General features: G+C 39.8%; 1 protein-coding gene across 8 annotated transcripts in view; it reads left to right on the top strand.

The window, feature by feature from the left end:
• Positions 1 to 25,154, top strand: part of CaMKII (Calcium/calmodulin-dependent protein kinase II) — a 491,893-nt gene that overhangs the window by 407,837 nt on the left and 58,902 nt on the right. For 3 of the 8 annotated variants that reach the window (XM_080272794.1, XM_080272793.1, XM_080272800.1), the window contains 4 exons: positions 1,493 to 1,558; positions 3,797 to 3,823; positions 4,674 to 4,749; positions 5,323 to 5,417. In XM_080272794.1, the coding sequence (XP_080128920.1) occupies positions 1,493 to 1,558; positions 3,797 to 3,823; positions 4,674 to 4,749; positions 5,323 to 5,417 (264 nt within the window). Of the gene's footprint in view, positions 1 to 1,492; positions 1,559 to 3,796; positions 3,824 to 4,673; positions 4,750 to 5,202; positions 5,247 to 5,322; positions 5,418 to 25,154 lie in introns of all 8 variants that reach the window. The other 5 variants (XM_080272799.1, XM_080272798.1, XM_080272797.1 and 2 more) reach the window with 3 other exon arrangements.

Below are 25,154 nucleotides of genomic sequence, written 5' to 3'. Positions count from 1 at the left end.
GGAACTAAGCTTATTGTCCTTTGGAGTGATAAAACTCCATTAGTTTTGAACATCAGACAAAAAACAAAATACCTACAAAAAGAGGAATGAAAGGGGAACATTTTGTGCATATATATATATATATATATTTTTTCAGGGACTGACAAACATGACTACAAAGATTTTTTGAACATGGTAAAATGGTGATAAAATTTGGGAAAATACATAGGCATTTTGGGATTTTTTTTTGTTCAGCAATGGTGAAGAATATTAAAAAAACTTTTAGGGCAATTTATTAATGAGGGTTTTATTAGTAAAACTACCAAATATCATAGAGATCAGATGAACACACTTCCCCTGGTTTCCCATTTCTCGCATCTCCTTTTTTTACACGTATTATGCATATATATTTTTTTTTTTCTGTAAAAACTAATCGACCAAATTTACTCAAAGTTTGAGATGTTATTGCTTATATAAAGTAATAAAGCATATAAAAATATCAGTCAAATATAAGAAAAACAAATGTACCTTCATAAGTAACAACCGTCTCTTCCCCTTAAAGGCATTGTTGTATAGTTGCCTGTTATAATTCTGCTTCATTAAATTGCAGTTTTGCAGTACCAGTATTTATTACCCTGATGCCATATTATGAAAGTTTTTGTTCAAAGTCAGATAGAGTTTTGGTTCCAAACAAAGAAGTACTGGTGTGGTACTGGTTTTAAGTGTAACTTGCACACAGATGTTAAAACAATTCTGGAGTTGTTTTAAAGGTAATTTCATGCTGTAGTTTAATTACAAAAGCCTTGCCTTCAAGGAAAATATTCTTTTGAATGTTGTTATGATTAAGCTGCAACTTCGGACATCGGGTCGTAAGTAAGAAGTACATATGCAGGTATTTCATAAATTACTTTCTTCCAAGAATAACAGTATATAATTGATATATAATGACCTACAAGATGATTCATTATATGCCAAACAGGTGGTGAGGATAAATAATATAATTCTACTGCTAGTATGTCTCTATGTTTAACATGCACTGGAAATATGTCCTAAGTAGATGGATAATTTAAAGACATCCTCCACATGCATGGTGACTAAAGCCTCATTATCCAGCGTGGTAATATTGATGAGCGCTGGCTGACGTGCGTGTGATCGTTGCCTTACAACATGTTGCCACAACTTTGTGGCTTTACACCTTAACCTTTGCGCCCTCAGTCCTCAGCTGGTAGTATTTTGTCTCCTATACAAAATGCTCTTTAATCAATCTTGTTGTAGGATTAAAAGTATTAAAAGTATAGAAAATATCGTAACTGCATGCTGCTTATTTATTATTGGAAGAGATGGTACAAGTTTTATGCTAGACTTGGCATGTCCCACTGAGGTGAAGGGTGTAAGGCAGCACATACAGCTGCAGGCTAGTGTAATCCTCATTTGTAGAGACAACAGCTGGGGATTAGCGCTTACCTGAATTGACGTTGGTGTTACATTGACCTGACTCGACCTGACTTGACAGATCACCACCATGTGCGTAACTCTGTCAAGACTGCCTCCCTGTCCTCCTCTCTCTCCTGGCACGCAGGTGAGTGGCGGGACCACAGGAGGCGTCGCCCTTTTTGCACAACAGGCTATATTATCCACAGCTCACTAGCCTCAGGAATGCACCCTGTTGTATCCAAATGCTACTTCATTGTAGTCCCAAGAGTAGGAAGCCCATTTCTCCCTGTAAATGTAGTCTCACTCTGGTGCACTTTTCTGTGCACCTGTCTTACTGTGATTCTATATGTAAATTCTCTGCTGGTAAATTAGTTCTTCAGTATTATACCATGTGGGTGTTTTACCTTGTAAAATACAGATTTCAGTTTTAGCATGTTATCAAGAAATTCACAGATTTTGTATGAATATATGCAGAAAAACCATACTCATCTTTGTATATATATATATATATATATATATATATATATATATATATATATATATATATTTATATATGTATATTTATGTATGTATAGGATATTCAGACAAACTCGTGGTTTGTTAAATATTTGTTCCCTATTTCCTCTTCTCTCTCAACTGATGTCCTTGTGGTTTTGTTGCATACTATGAGAAACTCTACTTGAGCCTGAACTGACAAAGAATGCTGAGTGTAGCTCCCTTATGGCTCTGTTATTAAGTGTTGTTCCTGGTATGCCAGCTGGGTAGGATTAGCCTCTTGTATGGCCATGACTTCTGGTAACATAAGGGACTGAACGGCAAATACTGTTTTGTTCTAGATCTTCAGTGTTGAATTTGCCACTGCTTGTGCTACATTTTTTAAAAATATGTATTATTTAAGTAAATAGAGGTACAGTCCTTAGTGGCTTCTGGTTTACAGATTTTTGCATATATTACAAGCTTTGGCAAATTCTGTGAGTCTAGAATCAGTGGGAAAGAGTAGTCCAGTTCATTATGCCACAGTGTCTCTTGTATGGCCTCCTTGCTCCCTTGGTGAATGCGTATTTCTCTTCTGCTGTACAGTCAGGGTACAACCTCGATTCAGTCACTTGTGGATTGCATTGTGGTTTCTTTTGAAGCTGGTGTACTGGGCTCTTTGATGTTATGCTGTGCAGTGCTCGCACGGGTACTTTACTGGCATCATGGATGTTTACCACTCTACCTCCTGTTGCTCTTGGTACATCTAGCATTCACATTCTGCTAGTGATGTTAGTATGTTTCACTGAATTGAGATTTATTTCTTGGGATTCGTACACTGTGTTTTCTCTGTAGCCTAGAAATAGCATAATTTCCTGGTCACAATTACTGGAATGTAGAGATGTACCTGCTACCTGCTACTTACTGCCAGTTAGTGAGGCTGTCTTGAATGTTCAATGTTTACGTCGCATGCAGCCAAATGCTAGTGTATTGTTCTTGGATGTCATCCTTGCTCAGCTTAGAGCCATTGGATGAACCTGTAGTTTGAAGGTTGTTTCGTAGATATCAAAGGAAGCGTAACATTGGTATGACTGTTGCGACATGAACTAAGACTAAATGGATATTGATTAAGGTGTATATACAGTATGCACAAGCTAGTTCTTTATTTATGTGCCTTGAAACATGCATTATGCAAAGTGGATTTTTAATTATACAAGAAAAGTGGAAAAAGCCTCAGCTTAGCTGATTACTTAGTTGTATACCTGTGTCACTGAGAGATCACTGAATGTTCATAGGGGAGTGTATATTTCTTAGATGTGAATGGTAGGTGCCACAATTGTCTGTGGGGCTGTACAAATATTGTTCTAGTCATCATATAGTGAAACTTGCTTTTCATTGTTTCAAAAAGATATTTGGCTTATATAATATTGTAACTTTGCATTTTGCATGCTGACATTAGAAGAGTTGTATTGACTAGTAGCTAATCTTCATACAGTATACCAGAAAATTTTGCACACTGTGTATATTGTCAGGAACAGTACATTATTTCTTTATGCCTAGCATGTTGACCAACTGTGTGAATATAACTGTGTATCAAATATTATTTTGTGACAAGTGCTGTAAAGTTTTTAAGCAGGTTACTAAGGATGTAACTTATGAAAAGTGAAGTATATTGTTGATTAGGAGGTATTTCCATTAACATCCCTAACAGCTTGAGGGAATTTCCAGACCTTAATATTGCTATTTTAGTTTGTCATCAGAGAATTGTGTTAACCTGTGTTTAGCATTTTATATACTAACTCTATTCATACTTGAAGTAGAACCAAACTACAAGGAGTTTGTCTTAAATGGGAATTTTATATGTTTAATGATATACCTTTACTCATATTAATATCTCTACTTATTTCAGCCAATAGGAACAACAATGTTATGGAACGTAAGTATATGTGTTCCTCTGTCTGGGAGTTATAATAGCAGTCTAACTCACAGGCCATGTCAAAACCTTTGGCTGCTTTTACTAGGTTTCATATGAATTTGTAGCGATTACACTGCTTATGTAGTGAGGGATAGTTTTGAAGGTTTGTCAAAGGTGTGCATTGGTGTTTGGCAAGTAGCTAGCAAAGGATTGAGTGCTTTTGATGACTCGGCAAACCACACACACATTAGGACTGTTGGCCGAGTGGTACCCTTGAGAAACCGGAACAGCATAATGTGTGACACTTAGTAGGAGCAGCATTAATGTGTGATATTTGTTGAGGCCCATTGCATCGTTCACAAACATTGATACCATGCAGCTTACATATCAGTACACTGGCATTAATTCATGAGTGGAAAACAAGCAACAAATTTTGGAACTGTAGCATTCTAAAGTGACCAGAAATGTCAGTTTCTCTGTAATATAAATAAAACTTGGTGCTCTGTTTGTACAGTCAACCAACCATCTCCCTTTATGTCACTTGATTTTAAAATGTATACTTAATCATAATTTATGTGATACTCTGAGTGTTTGCAGAGCATGGTTATTGCATGTTTTCCGAAAATCTTTAAAAACTTTTGTTTAATTAATTTCAATTGGATTGCCGATATGTCTCTTTGTGTATTCATCATAAACTGCCTAATTATGAAAATATATAACTGATTTTTAGTGCCTTTGAACTATCTCTGCTACATTTTCTACAATATTTTCTTTTTTATGAAGATTAAAATTGTGCATTCAAGGATGTGTTGTTAATTTTTGGTGTATAGTGTTAGCTTTGGTCAGTTTACTAATTCCATCTTATTTTCAGCCCGGAAACAAGAGATAATCAAGGCAACTGAGCAACTCATTGACTGCATAAACACTGGAGACTTTGAGGGATATACGTGAGTATGGTCACCACTATGGCAAGTTGATCATAGAGTATATGCAGTCCAGCTTTATTGTCAGGAAACTGTAGGTAGGCTAGAAATATTTGAACATTTAAAGTCTGCAGAATTCAGTAATTTAGCTGTGTTTTACAAAAAAGTAAATTTCATTACAGCAGGGTGAAACCATTTCTTATCATCATCATCATTGCAAAATGCTATACAAAAGGGTTAGTTGCTTGTTGTCTTACAGTATGTGCAATAAGTATAATGCTTTTGTGACCAATGTTGTGATGTAGATTCTTCTTCAGACACTAATATGCAGTTTAATATGCAGGTTTCATAGCAATTTATCTCTTTGTAAATATAGATTAAAATCCTGCAAAATTGGCAAAGTTATACAACTTGATAACTGAAATTATATTACATATCTTGAATTAACATATGTTCACTCCCTTTTCTCTTTCACAGTAAGCTATATCAGGGATCAGTCAGTGGTTTTGATGTGCACGCAGGTAATTGTTTGAGGCATTGGACCTGCTGTCACTCGGTGGGCAGCCTTTTGTTGATTTTTTCTCATTTTTCTTCCAGCAAAATATGCGACACTCACCTGACCTCCTTCGAACCAGAGGCGTTAGGCAATTTAGTGGAGGGCCTGGAGTTCCACAAATTTTACTTTGATAATGGTAACTTTGTTGGCTTTTTATGGCATTATTTACAACTTAGAGTAAAAGTTTCTGGGATTTAAACTTGTACTGATAGTCAGTGTACCCTGCTGTTGCAGTTTGTGCTACATTGTGCATGTCAAGTGATACTCATCATGGTATCTGTAGCTATGTCATTTTAAAAGCTTATTGTTATGTTTGGGTGTTGTATGAACAAACAGGTATACCATATACCTGTATGTAAACTTATGTCTGAATCCTGAATTTATGATATTAAATGAAAGGGCAATTCACATCTCATCTTTAAAAATGTGTGTGTATTTAGCTAGTTGTGATATACAGGAAAGAAACTAGGCACATGGGGTCCCACCTCGGTTTCTCGATAAGTCAAACTTTGCTTTGAACTCATTCAATTTTTTAGACTGGACAATCTCTCTGTCCTGGCCATTCCACAGGTCTATGTGTCTATATGGAAAATTATATTTCTTGTTATCTTTCAAGCACCTTGGCTTTTTCAGTTTCATTCCATGTCCTCTTGTTCCTCTCCCATCCTATACAAACAGATTGTCTGTCAATTTCTTCTGCTCCCATCCTGGCCCTGAACACTGAAATTATGTTGCCCCTCTCTCTTCTTTATTGTGAGGAAGGCAGGTCTAGTTTTTCCAGCCTTTCCCTGTATGACAGATCTGCCAGGCTAGGGACCATCTTGGTTGCTGTTTTTTGTATTCTCTCAATCTTGTTTATATCTTTCTTTTTATGTGGGGACCACACTACTGCTGTATATTCCAAACTGGGGTAAATCATAGCCACTATTAATTCTTCGTAACCTCCTCATCTGTGTAACGAAATGCTACTCTTATGTTAGTCAAGAGATTATAGGTCTCTCTAACTATCCTGTTAATGTGTTTTTCAGTTGACAAATTACCCTGGACCAGCACTCCCAAGTCCTTCTCTTCTCTTTCTTTTGTGAATGGTTCATTACCCATCAGATAATTCAGTGATGGTCTCTTGGTACTTTCACCCATTTCCAATATTTTACATTTTTTTTTTCATTGAATTTCACTTCCAACATCTAGCTACACTCATGAATCCTACCCAGGTCCTCCTGCAGCATTTTACAGTCTTCTTCAACTTCTCTCCTCATGATCATTGCATCATCAGCAAACAGACTTGCATAACTGTTCATTCCATCTACCATATCATTTACGTAAATCAGGAATGTGCATCATCAACAAACAGACTTGCATAACTGTTCATTCCATCTACCATATCATTTATGTAAATCAGGAACATTAAGGGTGCTAACACCAAGCCCTGTGGGACTCCGCTTGCTGCTTCCCTCCACTCATATATCCTGTCTGTTATTACTGTCCTCATCTGTCTGTCTGAAGAAGTCTCTCATCCACTCTAAGAGATTCCCCTTCAGTTCTTCTCTGTTCCAATTTCCACATTAGTCACTTGTGGGGTACCTTCTCAAAGGCTTTCCCCAAATCTAAATACACACAGTCCACCCAACCATCTCTCTCCTGTAGCACATCTATCACCCTTGAGTAGAAGCTCAACGGTTTGGACACACACAACCTTCCACTTCTTAATCCAAACTGGCATTCTGCCAGAATGTTCATCTCCTCCAGATATTTTATCCATCTCCTTTCAGGATTTACTTGCACAATTTTGTGACCAAGCTGGTCAGGGACACTGGTCTATAATTCAGGGGTTCTTCCTCGTTCTCCCTCATATAAATTGGTACCACATTGGCCCTGTTCCATTCCCAAGGCACTTTCCCTTCTTCCAGAGAATACACTTTCCCTTCTTCCAGAGAATACACAATTAAACCCTGAATTTTATCCACTAGTTGTTTCCTGCATTTCTTTACTATCCAATTAGAGATTCTATCAGGTCCTGGGACCTTCCTTACATCTAGAGTTTCCAGTAATTTAGATACTTCTTGCACTGCAACTTTTACATCTTTTAACGCTACATTTCTAGTCGCTCCTCCTCCACAAAATCACTTTCTTTAGTGAAGACTGATTGCAAGCATATGTTCATTAATTAATCTTGCATAACTGCATCATTTTCCTTCTACTTTCAGCTTATTGATTCCTTCCTTTTTTCTTTTTTTTTCCCCCCATTAACAGCCTGTAAAACAGTGTAGATTCTTCCTTACATTTGTCAGCTATACCTTTTGCAAAGTTTCTCTTCCTCTCTATGTATTCTTGTATATTCAAGTTCTTTTATATTCTTCCATGGGGAAAGGAAAAATATATTTAGGGTGGCAGGTCAGGTGAAGAGGGATAATCGAGATATCATAGGTGACCAGTGTGTGAAGAATGATGACGGAAGGGTAGTGGTGAACAGTGAGGGTATTAAAGATGCATGGAGAGAGCATTATAACCAGTTGTTGAATGAGGAGTTTGACTGGGACAGGGAAGGTTTGGAGCCAGCAGATCCAGTGTCTGGCCCTTGGCCTTTGATTGATACTGCTACTGTGAGTGAGGCAATAGGCAGGATGAGGGTGGGGAAGGCAGCAGGTGTGTCTGGGTTGACTGCCGAAATGTTGAAGGCCTCAGGCGATATAGGGGTGAGTTTGGTCACTGACCTGATAAACAGGATTATTTATGAGTGTGTTGTCCCAGATGATTGGCTGAAGAGTGTAATTGTAAATGTGTATAAAGGGAAGGGTGATGCCCTGGAAAGAGGAAATTATAGAGGTATAAAGCTCTTAGATCAGATAATGAAGGTAATGGAGAGAGTTTTAGAAGGTATGATTAGAGAAAGAGTGAATATTGATGAGATGCAGTTTGGGTTTATGCCAGGTAGGGGGACCACTGATGCTATATTCATTGTTCGACAGCTTCAGGAAAAATATATTGGTAGGAGAAAGGATCTTTATTTTGTTTTTGTTGATTTGGAAAAGGCCTTTGACAGAGTCCTTAGAGAGGTGGTGAAGTGGGCAATGAGAAAGCTTGGCTTGGAGGAGTGGCTGGTTAGGGTGGTTATGGCCATGTATGTGGGTGCTCACACCCAGGTGAGAGTGAATGGAGATTGAGTGATGAGTTTTCCGTGAATGTTGGTGTGCATCAGGGGTCAGTCTTGAGTCCCATGTTGTTTATCATGGTACTTGAAGCCCTTTCACGTGACTTTAGAAACGGACTCCCGTGGGAGTTGTTGTATGCTGATGATTTGGTGTTGATTGCAGAGAATGAAAGGGAAGCAGAGGAAAGGTTTAGGAAGTGGAGAGATGGTATGGGGCAAAAGGGTTTAAGGGTAAATGCAGATAAAACAAAAGTGATGATATCTAGGGTTGGTGGTGGTACTGTCAAAGACGAGGGAGAGTGGCCATGTGCAGTTTGCCACAAGGGCGTGGGAAGTAATTCCATCGTGTGCGGTGTGTGTGATAAATGGGTGCATAAGAGATGTAGTGGTATCAGAGGTAGACTGTGAGATAATGCTGATTTTATGTGTACGGCGTGCCGGGGTGAGCAGGTGGAGATTGTCAGACGTGAAAGGATTGAACTTGCTGGTGAATCTCCTGAGTGTGTGGAAGAGTTTTGTTACTTGGGAGACATGTTGTGTGCTGGAGGTGGGGCTGGAGCTAGCTCTGTGGCTAGGGTGAGAAGTGGTTGGAAGAAGTTCAAGGAGCTCTTGCCTCTCCTGACATTGAGAGGGCTCTCCCTACGTGCTAAGGGGTCTTTGTATGCAGCATGTGTTAGGAGTGCAATGCTGTATGGCAGTGAGACCTGGGCAGTGAAGGAGGAAGATTTTCGCCGGCTCAGACGTACAGAAATGACAATGATTAGGTGGATGTGCAGTGCATCCCTGCGTCCAAGGCCTGGAGGGGCTGGGTTTACAATGGAAGAGTTGAGAGGTAGGATGGGACTGGAGTGTATTGGTGTTGTGATGAGGAGAGGTAGATTGAGGTGGTTTGGACATGTGGAGAGGATGGGGGATGATAATTGGGTGAGGAAGGTGAGAAGTGTTAATATTGGGGGTGGGGTTATGAAGGGTAGACTGAGAAAGACATGGGACGAGGTCATTAAGTGTGACCTTAGGGTTAAGGGACTGAACAGGGAGGCTGCAATGGATCGTGCAGCGTGGAGAGCCGCCATTAGGTGACCAAGGCCGACACATGCAAGCATGTTGGAGCCTTTAAAAACGAAAATGAAAACGAGAACGAAAACCATGTTCTATCATTACTTCTCTTTCTCCATTTGTTCCATGCCTTATCCCTTTCTTTTTTTTGCAATCGTACACCTTTTGTTGAACCAGTCATTTCTCCAGTTCTCTTTCCCACTAATTTTTGACACATACTTTTCCACACCCATATTATAGAAGTCTAGAAAGATGTCCCACTTCATCTGTATCTCTCTTGTTTCCCAGATTTCTCATCAATCTGCCTCTTTGAAAAAATTTTCAATCCTGTAAGGCTTGCTTTCCCAGAGTTGTATCGTCCATGCCTGTATAGCTCATCTCTTATCTCCCCATTTCCTTCTACTGTTTTTAACTCTGTCACTACATGATCACTTTTTCCCACAGGACAGATATTTCAGAGATTCAGTTGCATCAGGTTCTTTGGTTAGAATTAAATCTAGTCTTGCTGGTGTATCATCCCCCCTAAATCTTGTCACTTCTATGACCCACTGGGTCATTACATTATCCATTGCTACATGTAATAGTATACGGCCCCACGAATCATCACTACTTTCTGAGTCCCAATCCTCCCACTTTACCTTTCAACAATTGAAGTCACTCATCAAGATTATGTTGTTGTGTTTCTCAGTCACTTTCTGTAGGTATCTAACCATGTCCAACAACATCTCCGTATGTTCCTCCTCATTCTAAGCCCTTGTCTTGGGGGGACATATGCTTCTGCAATGTCTCTCTTGCCTTTCCCTTTGATTTCTATTACCATAATTATCACTTCAGCCTTAGCTTCTCCCAGTTCCACACTATCCACATTTAGGCTGTTTTTCACTGCTATCATCACACCTCCTCCCGTTTGTTCATTTCTATCTCATCTTCGTATTTTGTATTTCCCGTCTCCCATTTGGATTTCATTTTTCTCTCTTAGCTTAGTCTCTATGAAGCACATACTTTCTGGCTCATTTACCCTCAAGAAATCGTCTATTTCTAGCCTTGCTGGTATTAGAACATCTATATTAGTATGTGCCACTTTCAATCTTTTTGCATCGTTTTTTATTCTGTCCTTCCTCTCCCACTCATCTTTGTTACCACTTCAGTTTCTGATCCATAGCTCTCCAAAAGAACATTGTCTTCTTTTCCTCCATTCTCTGGTCATTTTTTTCCTTCTCTTCCTTAAGTTCATTTATTTTAGCTCACTCTTCCTCATTTGCATATCTCCTTATCCAGATATTTTTAAATCCTTACTTATCTGCTAATTTCCAAGTCTTGTTGATTATTTCATTTACTGTGACCTGATATTGAAATTTTACTTTGAATGGCCTTGCCCCTCCCTCCACTATTTTCCCAGCCTAAACACTTCTTCGGTCTCCTCTTGGGTTTCATCCTTTCCATCCATAACTATTGACACTATTTCCTTCACTCTTCTTAGTTCTTCCTTTTCTCTTTCTGACCTCACTGACGTCAGTTTTTCTTTCAAACCTGAGATAATAATTTTTTTTTCTTGTCTGCCGCATCTCTCTCGAGTGATTCTTTATTTTTAGTACCTTCACCACTTCCTTCTACACCTTTTCCTGGTTTTCCTTTTTCTATCTATCTATGTATAGCCAGACACCATAATCCTGTAAGGGGCGGCCATTTGACTTTGAGTTATTTGTTGTACGGGGAGGGGCACTAACCCTCCACCAACCCACTTGCTGACACATAGGGAGCACATATGGTTTGGTTATATGGTTACCAGCCAGCGTTGTAAATGTTTTCTTGGCTTACAGGAAACCATTTGGCTTGTCACTCAATGTAAAACCACCTGTAATGGAAAGAAAAGCAATAAGAAGTGACAGGAAAGATGGGAGAAATAACAAGAGAGGAGGGCAGGCACAGAAAAAGAATGATAAAGGGTAAGGAAGAAGTAGGCAGCACTAAAATCTCTAAGACTTATTTTATCTTCCTGTCGAGTTGTTTTCCACCCCTTATGGTGTTCTTGGATTTCCTTGATATGGTCTTCGTTCACCTTAGTTTTAGATTCTTGCTCATCAGATTTACATTTTATCTTGTCCCTTTCCTCCTTCAGCCTCTTATTTTCCCATTTAAACTATTTTATTTCACTTATGGCTGATTCATTACCCACTTTTAATTCAGACACCTTTCCCTCCTGGTCAGCACTGAGTGAGCAGATGCTCTTTAACCTTTTTCTCATATTTTTCATCTCCCTCTCTTGTTCCAAGGTTTGTTCTTGTACAGTAAGCTCGCCCTGAACACGTTCTTGCTGAACGCGCTCGCAATTATACGTGGTTAATGCTGGGATACGTATAAGACAACGTAAGATTAAATAACCATTTCAAAAACTACAAATTTACGCAAGAGAGGCAGCCTTTGATAGGCCAAATCCTCGAACATCAGGGCAGCACCACGCACGGTTTGTTTTGATCGCGTGATCGTGTCCTGCTTTTCCACAGTACTGTATTTGTAAGTTAAATATTTACATTACTGTTCTGGTAAGTTTATGTACAAGTGAAAGTACTATTAAATAACGTTAAAGCAAGAAATAAAGTCTTATAACCAGTTTACCTGAAAGGCATCGGAATATTGCCTTTTTTATTTGTTGGTTAAAGATATGCTGCACTGATTTTCCACGGTACTGTATTTATAAGTTAAATATTTACTGTTCTGGTATGTAAGTTAAAGCACTTAAATAAAGTTAATGCATTAAATAAAGCCTTGTAACCAGCTAACCCGATTTATATGATTACCCATGATCGGCGGGTTCCGAGATTATTCTCCATCAAGTCAATTCACCATTAGACAATTCCCCGTCAAAACATGGACGATTCCCGATCAGGACAATTCTCGCCCTGAACGATTCCCCGTCATTCTATAAATATATTTATTTCGCCTTTTAATTATATTTTAGCATCACCCACAGCTGTCTTCATTAATGACAGCAAATTGGCTTGTTATTGTTGTGATGGCGAATTGACTTGATGACAAATTGTCCTGAAACCAATTGGCATCGGAATGTTGCCTTGTGTTTACGTATTTGTGTGTTGAAGTTTTGTTGTGCAGTACTGTATTTGTAAGTTATAACTTTAAATAAACCTCTAACCACTTAAAGTGCTTCATATTGATTAACAATGGCAGATAACAGCAAAACACCACATTTAGGGGGTCTAGAGAGCAAAATAAGGAGTAGTTAAAACTTACGCGGTTTCGCGCTGAACGTGCCATGGTTGGAACGAAACCCTCGCGTTAGGGGTGAGCTTGCTGTAATTCGTTAGTTATTGCCCATACCTGTTTTAATCTCTGGGCATTCTTCTCAGCCATGTTCTCCACACTTGTTACTCTTGTTTGGTTCTGTTTGATACTTCTGTTGCTTTGGTCTTCATTGGAGAACCCTGTGAACTCACTATCACTGGATGTAAATAATGAACTGCTTCTCTCCGCAGTGGCGCAATGGTACAAAATTTAAAACTGTCAGTGTGTTTTACAGTATATGATTGACACCGGTTTATTTTCACTCAAATGGGACGGGACCACCACTCACGCATTCAGTTCGCATATTCACCTTAGGCATGTTTCCTTTTCGCCGCTGATTTTGTGTTACAGTATTTTCCCACAATCTGCATGGAGCTCTGCCATTGACGACATCATGTGTGTGTGTGTGTGTGTGTGCGTGCACACATACATGCATGCATTCATGCATACATGTGCATGTGTGTGTGTGTGTGTGTTTGTGTGTGTGTGTGTGACAGTATGTTAGCAAGTGCAGTTCATCATTTTAGTATGCACATGCATTAAGGTATAATGGTATGGTACAGTATTCGTTGAAGAGTCACACAATGCAAATTTTGATGCTGAATTAGCCAGTCAACAGAATAATTGCTGTACCTCAGTAATGTTAATCTAGTGTGATACCACTGTGAGCTGTGGTCTTGTGGATGTTGAGTGATCTGGACCACTTATGAGAGACAAATTGTGGTAGTAAATAATCATATTAAAACTTTTTGCATAAGTTTAAGCTGAATTTTGGGGTTTGTTATCATCAAGAATATTCCTAAAGGTTTTTATTACATTTGGTTTGTCATAGATTGCTTATTCTGATAAAACTATCGAAATGACTGGTAATAATGATGTACAGTAATCCTCATACTATCCGGACACCCACTTTCCAGACACCCCACTTATCAGATACCCACTTTCTAGACACCCCACTTATCGGACACCCACTTTCCAGACACCCCACTTATCAGACATTGTGGGCCTGGACCTTTGGAACCCAAAAATGGCCAAAAAAAGAAAAAAATCCCCCCCAAATCTGATATTTTCCCCACCCGTAATTTGAAATTGCCGTGCAGCACCGAACAGCTGTTTACACCACGGCCCCTTCATCCCTTCCTTCCTTCACCCTCCCCTCTCCCCTGTCAGGGTTGCCATTTGGTATTTTTCATTACCAAATGTGGACCAATTTGAATATGAAAAATTTGTTTGGTAATGAATCAGAATAATGCATTACCAAACAGATTTTTCACATGTATGAGGATACACAGGATGGAGATGGTGAATTGTCTGCTCTCTCTGATTAATCTGCTAGCCTACACAGCGTGAAAATAATCAACATGCTGTTAATTATAAGGAGAGTGATTACATTTATTTCCACTTGTATATAAAATTAGTGAAGAGTAAATGCTAACTTTATGAATTTAGTAATGAAAAGTTAAATTTGCTAATGAGAATCGGGGAGTGTGGTAATGTGGCTGAGCTCCTATTTGGCAACCCTGCTCCTCCCTCACCATCGGTTACTGCATAACTGCGATCACGAGTAGATGCTTATCGAAATGGATGGTGCATGTGCTCGTTTTTTGTGAATAAGCAGTGAATAAACTATACCTTGCCACTAGACCACATGGGAATTTACAGTGTTGTGCAGTGTTAAGAAATTAAAATTTAGAGTGCAAAGGATTAACTGTGGAGTGGAAACTGATGGTTGAAACTGGCGTGGTGCAATTAACAGTGTGCAGTGTTAAACAGTTATAACTCATAGTCCAAAGAATTACTGTAAGTGCAGCACATCACTGGATTACTGTAAGTGCTTCAAGAGCATTTTCACAACTGCCAAAGTCTTAGAGAAGGTGGCCACAGACGTGCTATAAGTACTATGGCTGAGGTACAGCCACTTCTAATTCCTCATTCTTTGGTTCCTTTTCATTTATATCATGCTTTATGTCCATTATTGGTGTGAATAGGGTCTTAAATAGATTTAAATAGGTGCTATGCATGTCTGGTAGGGAGTTATTTAGGTGGCTTTCAAAGTTAGGCTTGGTTACGGTCCTTAAGTACCAGTCCAGGAGCCAGGGACTTGTAAGTCCCCAGAATGTTTACTATTGTATAAACTCACCTCTCAGACTTCATTCTCTGGTTCTTTTGCATTTATTTCAGTCTTTTATGTCCCTTATTGGTGTGATTTGGGTTTTATATAGCTGCTATGCATGTCCAGTAGGGAGTTGTATAGGTGTTTTTCTGAGTCAGGGTAGGTTAGGGTCCATAAGTACAAGGAAGATGGAACCATGAGCCTGCAATAACTGTTTCTTCCAAGAGAAAAAGAAAATACAAGAGAGAGTCAAATTCATGATCTTATCATTTCGAGATGCCTGGACACACTGCATTTGAAAGACTGGAGATCATAGGAAGCAGGAAATACAGACAGAGGGAGACAGTTCCAGAGTTGACCTGTTGCATGAATGAAGGACTGGGAGTAAGGTTAACTCTTGCATTAGAGAGTTGGACAGAAAAGGGATGAGAGTTTGCTGCTAAACGGGTGCTACGCACCCGTCGTAGAGGTGGAGGAATGCAAGCTGACAGTTCAGAGGAGCAGTGACGACTGAAGTAGCGATACAAAAGAGATAGACATGCAACAGTGCGATGAAGAAACAGAGGTTGAAGGGAGTCAGTAAGAGGAGGAGAGTTAATGAGACGAAAAGTCTTTGACTACACCCTATGGAGAAGAGCTGTATGTGGGGAACCTACCCACACATGAGAGTTGTACTCCACACAGGGGCAGATGAAACCCATATATAGAGTCAACAATTGTACAGGGGTAAAGAAGGAACGGAGTTGGCTTAGCACACCCAATCTCTTGGTAGCAGATTTTACAAGAGATGTACTATGATCTTTCCAAGATAAGTCCTGAGTAAATGAAACCCCAAGCATGTTCAAGGATGATGCAGGATTGAGCTGAATATTATTACACATTAGTGGGTACACCTGTGAAAGATTTTGTCAGGTTGATAGGTCTAAGAACTGAGTCGTTGATGCATATAAAAAACAAGATTATGGTATTTTTACCCCAGTCAGAGATACAAGCCAAGTCAGACATTAGGTGTGCCATAGCCTCATCTCTTGTTTGTTGAAGTGACTGCTGAGATGGACATTGTGGGAACCGAATGGAAAGGTGAAGGGTGGAGTCATCAGCGTATGAGTGGATAAGGTTAGATGTACAGCTTAGAAGGTCATTGATAAATAAAAGGAAGAGAGTTGGTGATAGGACAGAGCCCTGAGGAACACCACCGTTGAAAGATCTAGGAGAAGAATGATGGCCGTCTACAACAGCGGCTATAGAATGACAAGAAGGAAGTTAGAGGTGAAGGCACAGATAGAAGGATTGATATCGTAAGAGGGCAGTTTGGAAATTAAATTTTTTATGCCAGACTCGATCGAAAGCCTTTGAGTTGTCAAGTGCAGTGGCAAAGCTTTTGCCACAGTCCCAAAAGGAGGATGACCAGGAGTCTGAAAGGTAGGTGAGAAGATCGCCAGTGGAGTGTCCCTGATGGAACCCATACTGACAATCAGAAAGAAGGTTGATAGGAAAGATGCTTTATAATTTTTCTGTTAAGAATTGACTCGACAACTTTTGAGATACAGGATGTTAAAGCAATTGGACGATAGTTAGAAGGTTGAGAATGGTCACCCTTCTTTGGGACTGGCAGAATGAGAGCAAACTTCCAGCAAGATGGAAAGGTACAAGTTGATAGACCAAGGCGAAAGAGTTTTCCTAGGCAGGGTGCAAGCACAGAAGCACAGTTCTTGAGAACAACAGGAGGGACTTCATCAGGCCCATATGCCTTGTTAGTATTGAGGCCTGTGATGGCAGAAGAAATTTTAATGTCGGCCATGAGGAGGTCAGAGGGGGGAAGTGATGGAGGAACAGCAATGGAATTGTCCAAGGTGGAATTGGAGGAGAAAGTCTGAGCGAAGAGATCTGCTTTACCAGTAGAAGAAATAGCTACAGAGCCATTGGAGTAGAAAAGAGGAGGGAAGGATAATGAGGCAAAGTCATTAGAAAGGCTTTTGGCAAGGTGCCAGAAGGAGTGGGAAGAATTCAAGCTGGAGAGTTGAGAGCATTTAGTACGGATGAAATTATATATATATATATATATATATATATATATATATGTACAGTATATATATATATATATATATATATATATATATATATATACAGTAAAACCTCACTATAACTGACTAATTGGGGCCCAAACCATTCCGAAAAATTTAAAATTCTGATAAAAGCAACATCCGGACTTCCCTCTGCTACCACGGACTTTTTCTGATATATAGTCCGGATTGCATGAATAGTTTTTAAACTGTTTTGATTACCTTTGCGGTACTGTGCTGTGTTATTACTTCACTACATTAATCAAATGGTTTACTGTATATAATAATACTGTACTGTACACTGATAAACATGTCTTTTATTTACCTAACTGTGGTGACCATAGCTGAAGTGGTCAGGTAGTCCGGACTGCTTCTGGCCTTATTGGACTTTTTCCGATATATAGGAATTTAGTCCGGTAGCTCCTCAAGCCCGATAAAAGCAAATTTCTTTCTATTGAAGTCTGTTATATCAAGGTTTTACTGTAATTAATTAATTAGAAAGTGTGTTTGCTTCTTGCAAAGTGCGACGGGCATGAAAAATTGAGACAAATACGATATTCTCTTGCAACTGGCAAGCATAATTTGTAGTGTGCAATGGTTAAGGGTGGGGTTGGTGAGTATGTGTGGTGGGGTGCGGCTGGTGTGTGAGTGAGTGGTGGCCACAGCAGCAGGATGATGATGTAATATCTGTAGTGTCTGACCTGGACTTTGAGGGTTTCCTGGAGCAGCAACAGGCAGCACCTAGCCTAGTGTAAACTAAGATGTGCATTCCATAATTCTGGCCACACAATATTGTGCTTTAAGAGAATTCATTAATCACTGGTCCAATCATCACCAGGGTTGCCATTTGGTATTTTTCATTACTACATATGGGGCAATTTGGTAATGAAAAATTCGATCGGTAATGATCCAGAATGATTAATTACCAAAAATTTGATCAGTAATGATTCAGAATGATTCATTACCAAAAGGATTTTTCACATGTATGAGTGTACTGAGGATGGAGATGGTGGATTATCTTTTTTTTTTTTTTTCTAATGCAAGGAAGAAGGAACCAAAGGCTCACAAACCATTCCTTCCAAGAAAAAAAACAAAAACAATACAAAAGAGAGCCAAAACCCCTCCATAGTGATGAGAGTGAAGGTTTATATCCAAGGGGTGGTTGGGGGTTATTGCTCACTTAATGCCACTCAGGGATGAGTGAGGCAGGTCACTCTCAACTTAAATGTCAGGACCAACTTGCCTAGCCCCGGGCTCCTACGCTCCTTATGGGGCAACGTAGGATTGGATGATGAATGAATGAATGCTATATATATATATATATATATATATATATATATATATGCCAAAATTTGGTTATATGGTTACCACCCAGCGTAGTAAATGGTTTCCTGGTGTACAGGAAACCATTTGGCTTGTCACTCAGTGTAGAGTCACCCACAGGCAGAAGGAAGAGAAAAGAATGGAAGAATGAAAGACAGAAGAGGGAGTGCAAAGTCACCCATAGGCAGAAAGACGAGGAAAGAATGAAAGAAAGAAAGACAGAAGAGGATGGAAGGAAAGAAGTATATATATATATATATATATATATATATATATATATATATATACAGTATATATATATATATATATATATATATATATATATATACTGTATATAATACATGTATATATATATATATATATATATATATATATATATATATCTGTCTATCTATTGCCAGACGCCTCAATCCCGTTTGGGGTGGCCACAAACAAATCGCCTCCAAGTCGCCCTGTCCCCCGCCATTTCACTGCCCCGCTCCCAACTCACACCCCCCTCTCTCATATACCGCTCCACCCCATCCCTCCATCTCATCCTCGGCCTCCCACTCCCTCTTCCCCCCTCCACCTCACTCACATACACTCTCTTCGTCAGTCTTTCACCCTCCATCCTCTCCACATGGCCAAACCACCTCAGTGTGTTCCTCATAACACTTCCTATCACATCCACATCCACACCACAACGCTCCTTTATATCCTCATTCGTCAGCCTGTCTCTCCACGTGACTCCACAGGCTCCTCTTAAATAACTCATTTCCACTGCTCTCACTCTTGAATTGTGTCCTTCCAACAACGTCCAAGCTTCACTTCCGTACGTTAGAGTTGGTATCACAATACTGTTATGTAGTAACTTTTTCACTTCCATGCTCACTTCCCTGTTTCTTATCACTGCTTTCAAAGAACCAGCAACCTTTCTTCCCTGCTGTACACTTTCAAGCACTTCACTCTCCAAACCTCCATCCTTACTCATCACACTACCCAAGTACTTAAACGTACTCACATTTTCCAATTCCTCACCATCCAACCTCGCTGTACATTCACTAACTTCACCTCTCTCAAAGACCATCACTTTACTCTTCCCTACATTCACCTTTAGGTTCCGTTTCTTACACACTCTCTCAAACTCATCCACCAAGCCTTGCAGCTCCCCTTCATCTTCACTCAACAACACAGTATCATCTGCAAACAACAGTACAGGGAGTTTCCAAACACTATCCTCTCTCACCAGGGCCACTCCAACATCCACTACCCTACCTTGTACCTCTTTTATTACCCCATCCATGTACAGATTGAACAACCATTGGGACATGACACATCCCTGTTTCAAACCAACTTTCAAAGAGAAAAATTCACTTAGTTCACCATCCACATGCACTGCAGCCTTCGCACCGTCGTACATACTCTTCACAGCATTCAACAACTACCCATCTACTCCATATATTCTTAACACTTTCCACAATCCTTGTCTATCCACCCTGTCATATGCTTTCTCCAAATCCATGAAAGCTGCATACAACTTCTTTCCCTTCTGTAGAAACTTTTCCACTAAAGATCTATATATGTATATATATATATATATATATATATATATATATATATATATATATATATATATATATATATATATATATATATATATATATATATATATATATATATATATATATATATATAAGTAATCCCTCCATTATCCGTTGTAATAGAGCCAAAGGCATGTCCGGAAAGTGGTCCTGTCCGGAAAGTGGGCCCCTGCCTGCTGGACTGGTACAGTACTTAAGGACCCTAACCCAGCCTAACTTTGAAAGCCACCTAAATAACTCCCTACCAGACATGCATAGTACCTATTTAAACCTATTTAAGGCCCTATTCACACCAATAATGGACATAAAGCATGAAATAAATGAAAAGGAACCAAAGAATGAGGAATTAGAAGTGATTGTACGTCAACCACGGTACTTACAGAACATCTGTGGCCACCTTCTCTAAGGCTTTGGCAGTGGTGAAAATGCTCTTGAAGCACGTACAGTAATCCAGTGTTGTGCTGCACTTACAGTAATTCTTTGCACTATGAGTTATAATTGTTTAACACTGCACATTGTTAATTGCACCACGCCAGTTTCAACCACCAGTTTCAACTGCCAGTTTGCACTCCACAGCTAATCCTTTGCACTATAAATTCTAATTCCTTAACACTGCACAACACTGTAAATTCCCTTGTGGTCTAGTGGCGAGGTATTGCAGTTTATTCACTGTTCATTCACAAAAACGAGCACATGTGGCATCCACTGCGATAAGCATCTAACCATCAAAGTTAGGCAGTAACTGTTGGTGATGGGGAGAGTTGCCAGATTGCAATGGTCACGTTACCAAACTCCTCAATTTTTATTAGCAAATTTAACTTTCCATTACCAATTTCGTAAAGGAAGCATTTATTCTTCACTAATTATATATACAAGTGGAAATACATGTAATCACTCTCCTTATAATTAACAGCATGTTGATTATTTTCATGCTATGTAGGCTAGCAGATTAATCAGAGAGAGCAGACAATTCACCATCACCATCCTGTATATCCTCATACATGTGAAAAATCCATTTGATAATGCATTATTCTGATTTATTACCAAACGAATTTTTCATTACCAAATTGGTTCACATATGGGAATGAAAAATACCAAATGGCAACCCTGACAGGGGAGGGGGGAGGAAGGAAGGGGTGAAGGGGCTGTGGTGTAAACAGCTGTTCGGCGCCGCATGGCAGTTTCATATTATGGGTGGGAAAAAAATTGGATTTGGGGGGGGATTTTTTCTTTTTTTGGCCATTTTTGGGTTCTGAAGGTCCAGGTAAGTTGGGTGTCCAGAAAGTGGGCGTCTGGATAGCATAGGAATTACTGTGTACTGTGTGTACATATATATATATATATATATATATATATATATATATATATTATAACAGGAGCTAGTTGGAGAAGAACAAGGGGGATTTAGGAAGGGAAAAGGGTGTGTAGATCAAATATTTGTTTTAAGATGTTTAGTGGAGAAGTATCTAGAGATGAGAAAGAAACTTTATGCTGCCTTCATGGACTTGGAGAAAGCTTATGACAGAATAGATAGACAAGGTATGTGGAAGGTATTAAGAGTATATGGACTAGAGGGGAAATTGTTGAGTTCTGTGAAGAGTATGTATGAAGGAGCTTGGGCTAAGGTGTGAGTGGATGGTGAGCTGAGTGAGTTCTTTGATCTAACTATGGGACTGAAACAGGGATGTGTGATGTCTCCATGGCTGTTTAATATATACATCGATGGGCCTGTGGAAAGAGATGCAAAGTAGGGCAGTGGATGTTGGGGTGGCTCTAATGATTGAGGGTGAGATGTGGAAGATTCCAGTGTTGCTGTTTGCTGATGATACAGTATTGTTGAGTGAAGATGAATGGGAGTTGCAAGGTTTGGTGAATGAATTTGGGACAGTGTGTAGCAAGAGGAATCTGAAAGTTAATGTAAACAAGAGTAAAGTTTTGAGAGGAATGAAGTCACAGAATGCACAGTGAGGTTGGATGGTGAGGATATGGAGAAGGTGAGTGCATTCAAGTACTTTGGTAGTGTGATGAGTAAGGATGGAACTTTGGGGGATGAAGTGCTTGAACGGGTACAGCAGGGAAGGAAGATTGTTGGTTCACTGGAAGCAATGATGAGAAATAAGAAGGTGTGTATGGAAGTTAAGAAATCACTGCATGATAGATTTGTGATCCCTACCCTGATGAGTGGAAGCGAGGCATGGACCTTGCTAGAGGGGAACAAGTCAAGCGTGAGAGCAGTGGAAATGAGTTACTTGAGAGGAGCATGTGGAGTGACAGGATCACGAATGAAGAAATGAAGGAATGTTGTGAGGTGGATGTGAATGTTGTTGAGAAAATTAGGAGAAATACACTGAGGTGGTTTGGATATGTGGAGAGAATGGAGAATGAAAGATTGACTAAGAGGGTGTTTGCAGGTGAAGTGGAGGGAAGGGGAGACCGAGGATGAGGTGGAGGGATGGAGTTGAGAGGTATATGAGGGAGGGGGGAATGAGTTAGGGGGAGGGCAGTCAAATGGTGGGTGACAGAGCGACTTAGAGGCGTTTTGTCTGCAGTCTCCCTTTGCAGGATTTTGGCGTCGGGCTATATTTCTATCTCTCTATCTATTGCCAGACACCTCAATCCCTTACGGGGTGGCCACAAACAAATTGCCTCCACGTTGTCCTGTCCCCCGCCATTTCACTGCCCTGCTCCCAACTCACATCTCCCTTTCTCATATACCTCTCCACCCCATCCCTCCATCTCATCCTCGGGATATATATATATATATATATATATATATATATATATATATATCCACTCACTCGATGCAGTGCTGCTGTCAGGTGTCTGCCCTTTACTCTCTTCCATCCTCCTTTCCTTTCCTCCTCTTCTGTTTTTCTTTCCTTCATTCTTTCCTCGTCCTTCTGCCATCGGGTGACTTTATGCTCCCTCTTCTGTCTTTCTTTCCTTCATTCTTTCCTCTTCCTTCTGCCTGTGGGTGACTCTACACTGAGCAGCAAGCCAAATGGTTTCCTGTACACCAGGAAACCATTTACTATGGTGGGTGGTAACCGTATAACCATATTTTGGCGCCTGGTGGTTTAGTATGTAATTATGGCGCTCCAGTCGGATTGAGCCGGTGAAGGTTTATATCCAAGGGATGGTTTTGGTATATTGCTCATGTAATGCCACTTAGGGATGACTGAGGCTGGTCACTCTCATCTTAAATGTCAGGACCAACTTGCCTAGCCCTGGGCTTTTGTGCACCTCATGGGGCAATGTAGGATTGGATGATGGATGGATGGGTGGATGTATATATACTTTATATATATAAATATATATATATATATATATATAGAGAGAGAGAGAGAGAGAGAGAGAGAGAGAGAGAGAGATAGATAGATATAGATAGATAGATAGATAGATATATATATATATATATATATATATATACAGTAACACCTCGATTTATGATACCCCTAGATGCGATACCCTGGCTTAACAATGAGGGTAGAAATTGCACCATACCCCACCTAATGATGGCCAAACCCCTGTTTAACGATGGATTTTGATTTTTCTTACCGATTCTGATGATATTTTGATGTTTAGGTTGACTTATAAACTTTTTGTAGACTTTGATAAATGTGTTTTAGCCATAGGTGGGGTAAACATTGTCCTTTTGGGGTATAGTTTACTAAGCCTGATTTTTTCCAGACTTATATTTGATGATATTCAGATTTGATTTGTTGGTTTTAGTGAGTTATTTACAGGTGTTAGGCTTGTTAGCTTCCTTGACAGCTGTAGGCCATTTGGATTGTCTTTAAACCTGTTTTGGGGCTCATCAGGGTGGGTTTTGGACTTGGTAAACGGTCCTCATTGAAAGTACATGTTAAAAGTACCCCGATGTACTATACCCCACCTAACGATGAGGTTTTACCCAAACCAATTAAATTGTTAAACCGGGGTATGTCTGTATATGTATATGTATATATATATATATATATATATATATATATATATATATATATATATATATATATATATATATATATATATATGTATATATATACAGTACCCTCGCATCCAGCACGGTAATATTGTCATGCATGGGTCACATGTTGGACCAAAAACGTGTTGGACTAACAATAGAGCTTATGGAGAAGAGTGAATTATGTCAGCAACCCTCGGAAAAGTCACCCTAAATACCTACCATATACCTATACATATATTGGTACTATTGTAATTATAATAAATGGTACTGTGCTATGAATGATAACTAACCCTTTAGGATAGTGTTGGTGGGCTTGCTGGGAATGGAAGGTGGTATCCAAGGCTGTAGGTAGTCCTACTGGGTCCCTGGAGGATGGCTGCTGGCGTCACTAGCGGGTAATGGCTGTTGCTCCTCCTCAACCTCCCTCATAAATCCTTTGAAATCACACTCAGAATCACTATTTTCGTCCACAACCATGGAAGGTCCTGCTTCTGCCTGTCCTAGCACTGTAATCCTCAGCAAAGTGCATGCTTCTCACACTGTTGCCAGAGCCCCGTCTCGTGACTGTGGAAAGTGATCGCTGTCGCTGACTCAGTAAAGAATAAAGAGAAGCAACTTTGTTTATAAAGTGGTACGCACGCCGATGAGAAGGGTTTCAAAACGATTGATATTTATTCTAAAATATTAATATGTATTCAGCGTCAGGCTAAATGTTCAATGCTGTAGTACGATACTTTCTCTGTTGAGTCGCCTGGGTTTTGGTCACACTGTTTGGCCGTCGTATCCTCGGCAGGAATCCATCCAGATGAATTCCAAATGCCCGTGGTATCGTCGGCAATTTTACCATGTTACCGTTCCGATTTACCATCGTATCCTCGGCAAACCTGGTATGAAGTGCCGTGTGATAGCCTTCAGCTGCCAGGATCTTGTCTTAGTTTTTTATTATGATCACGTTGGCTTCATTCATGTCGTAGGCCTTGGCATTGTCAACTTTCCTCTCCCCTTTCTTCTTCCTCTCGATGCTTTCTAGCTTGGTGGCCTGAGAGAGGTGCCGACGCTTCTTGGGGTTCTTAGAAGGCTTCCTAGGCATTGTGAGCGGGGTAAAATGCAGTAACAAGGGCAGAAAATGCAGCAAGAAAAAAGCACCTTCCAATGCAATTATGCGACTGAGTGGCGCTGTGGCGGGAGAAATTTAAACAAAACATCACGTGACACCAGAAGCGTTTTTAATTGGGCGGCATCATGATCACGTCACGATAGCGGGCGGGGAAGGCTACTTGATCAGAAGTTTTCATTGGCTATCATCATCATGGGAATGTC

The sequence above is a fragment of the Coenobita brevimanus genome, chromosome 51 (assembly GCF_032717465.1).
Source record: "Coenobita brevimanus isolate Jiangsu-jjx chromosome 51, ASM3271746v2, whole genome shotgun sequence".
NCBI lineage: Eukaryota > Metazoa > Arthropoda > Malacostraca > Decapoda > Coenobitidae > Coenobita > Coenobita brevimanus.
Note: the sequence above shows the minus strand (reverse complement) of the source record. Positions and strands in the feature narration are given on the sequence as shown.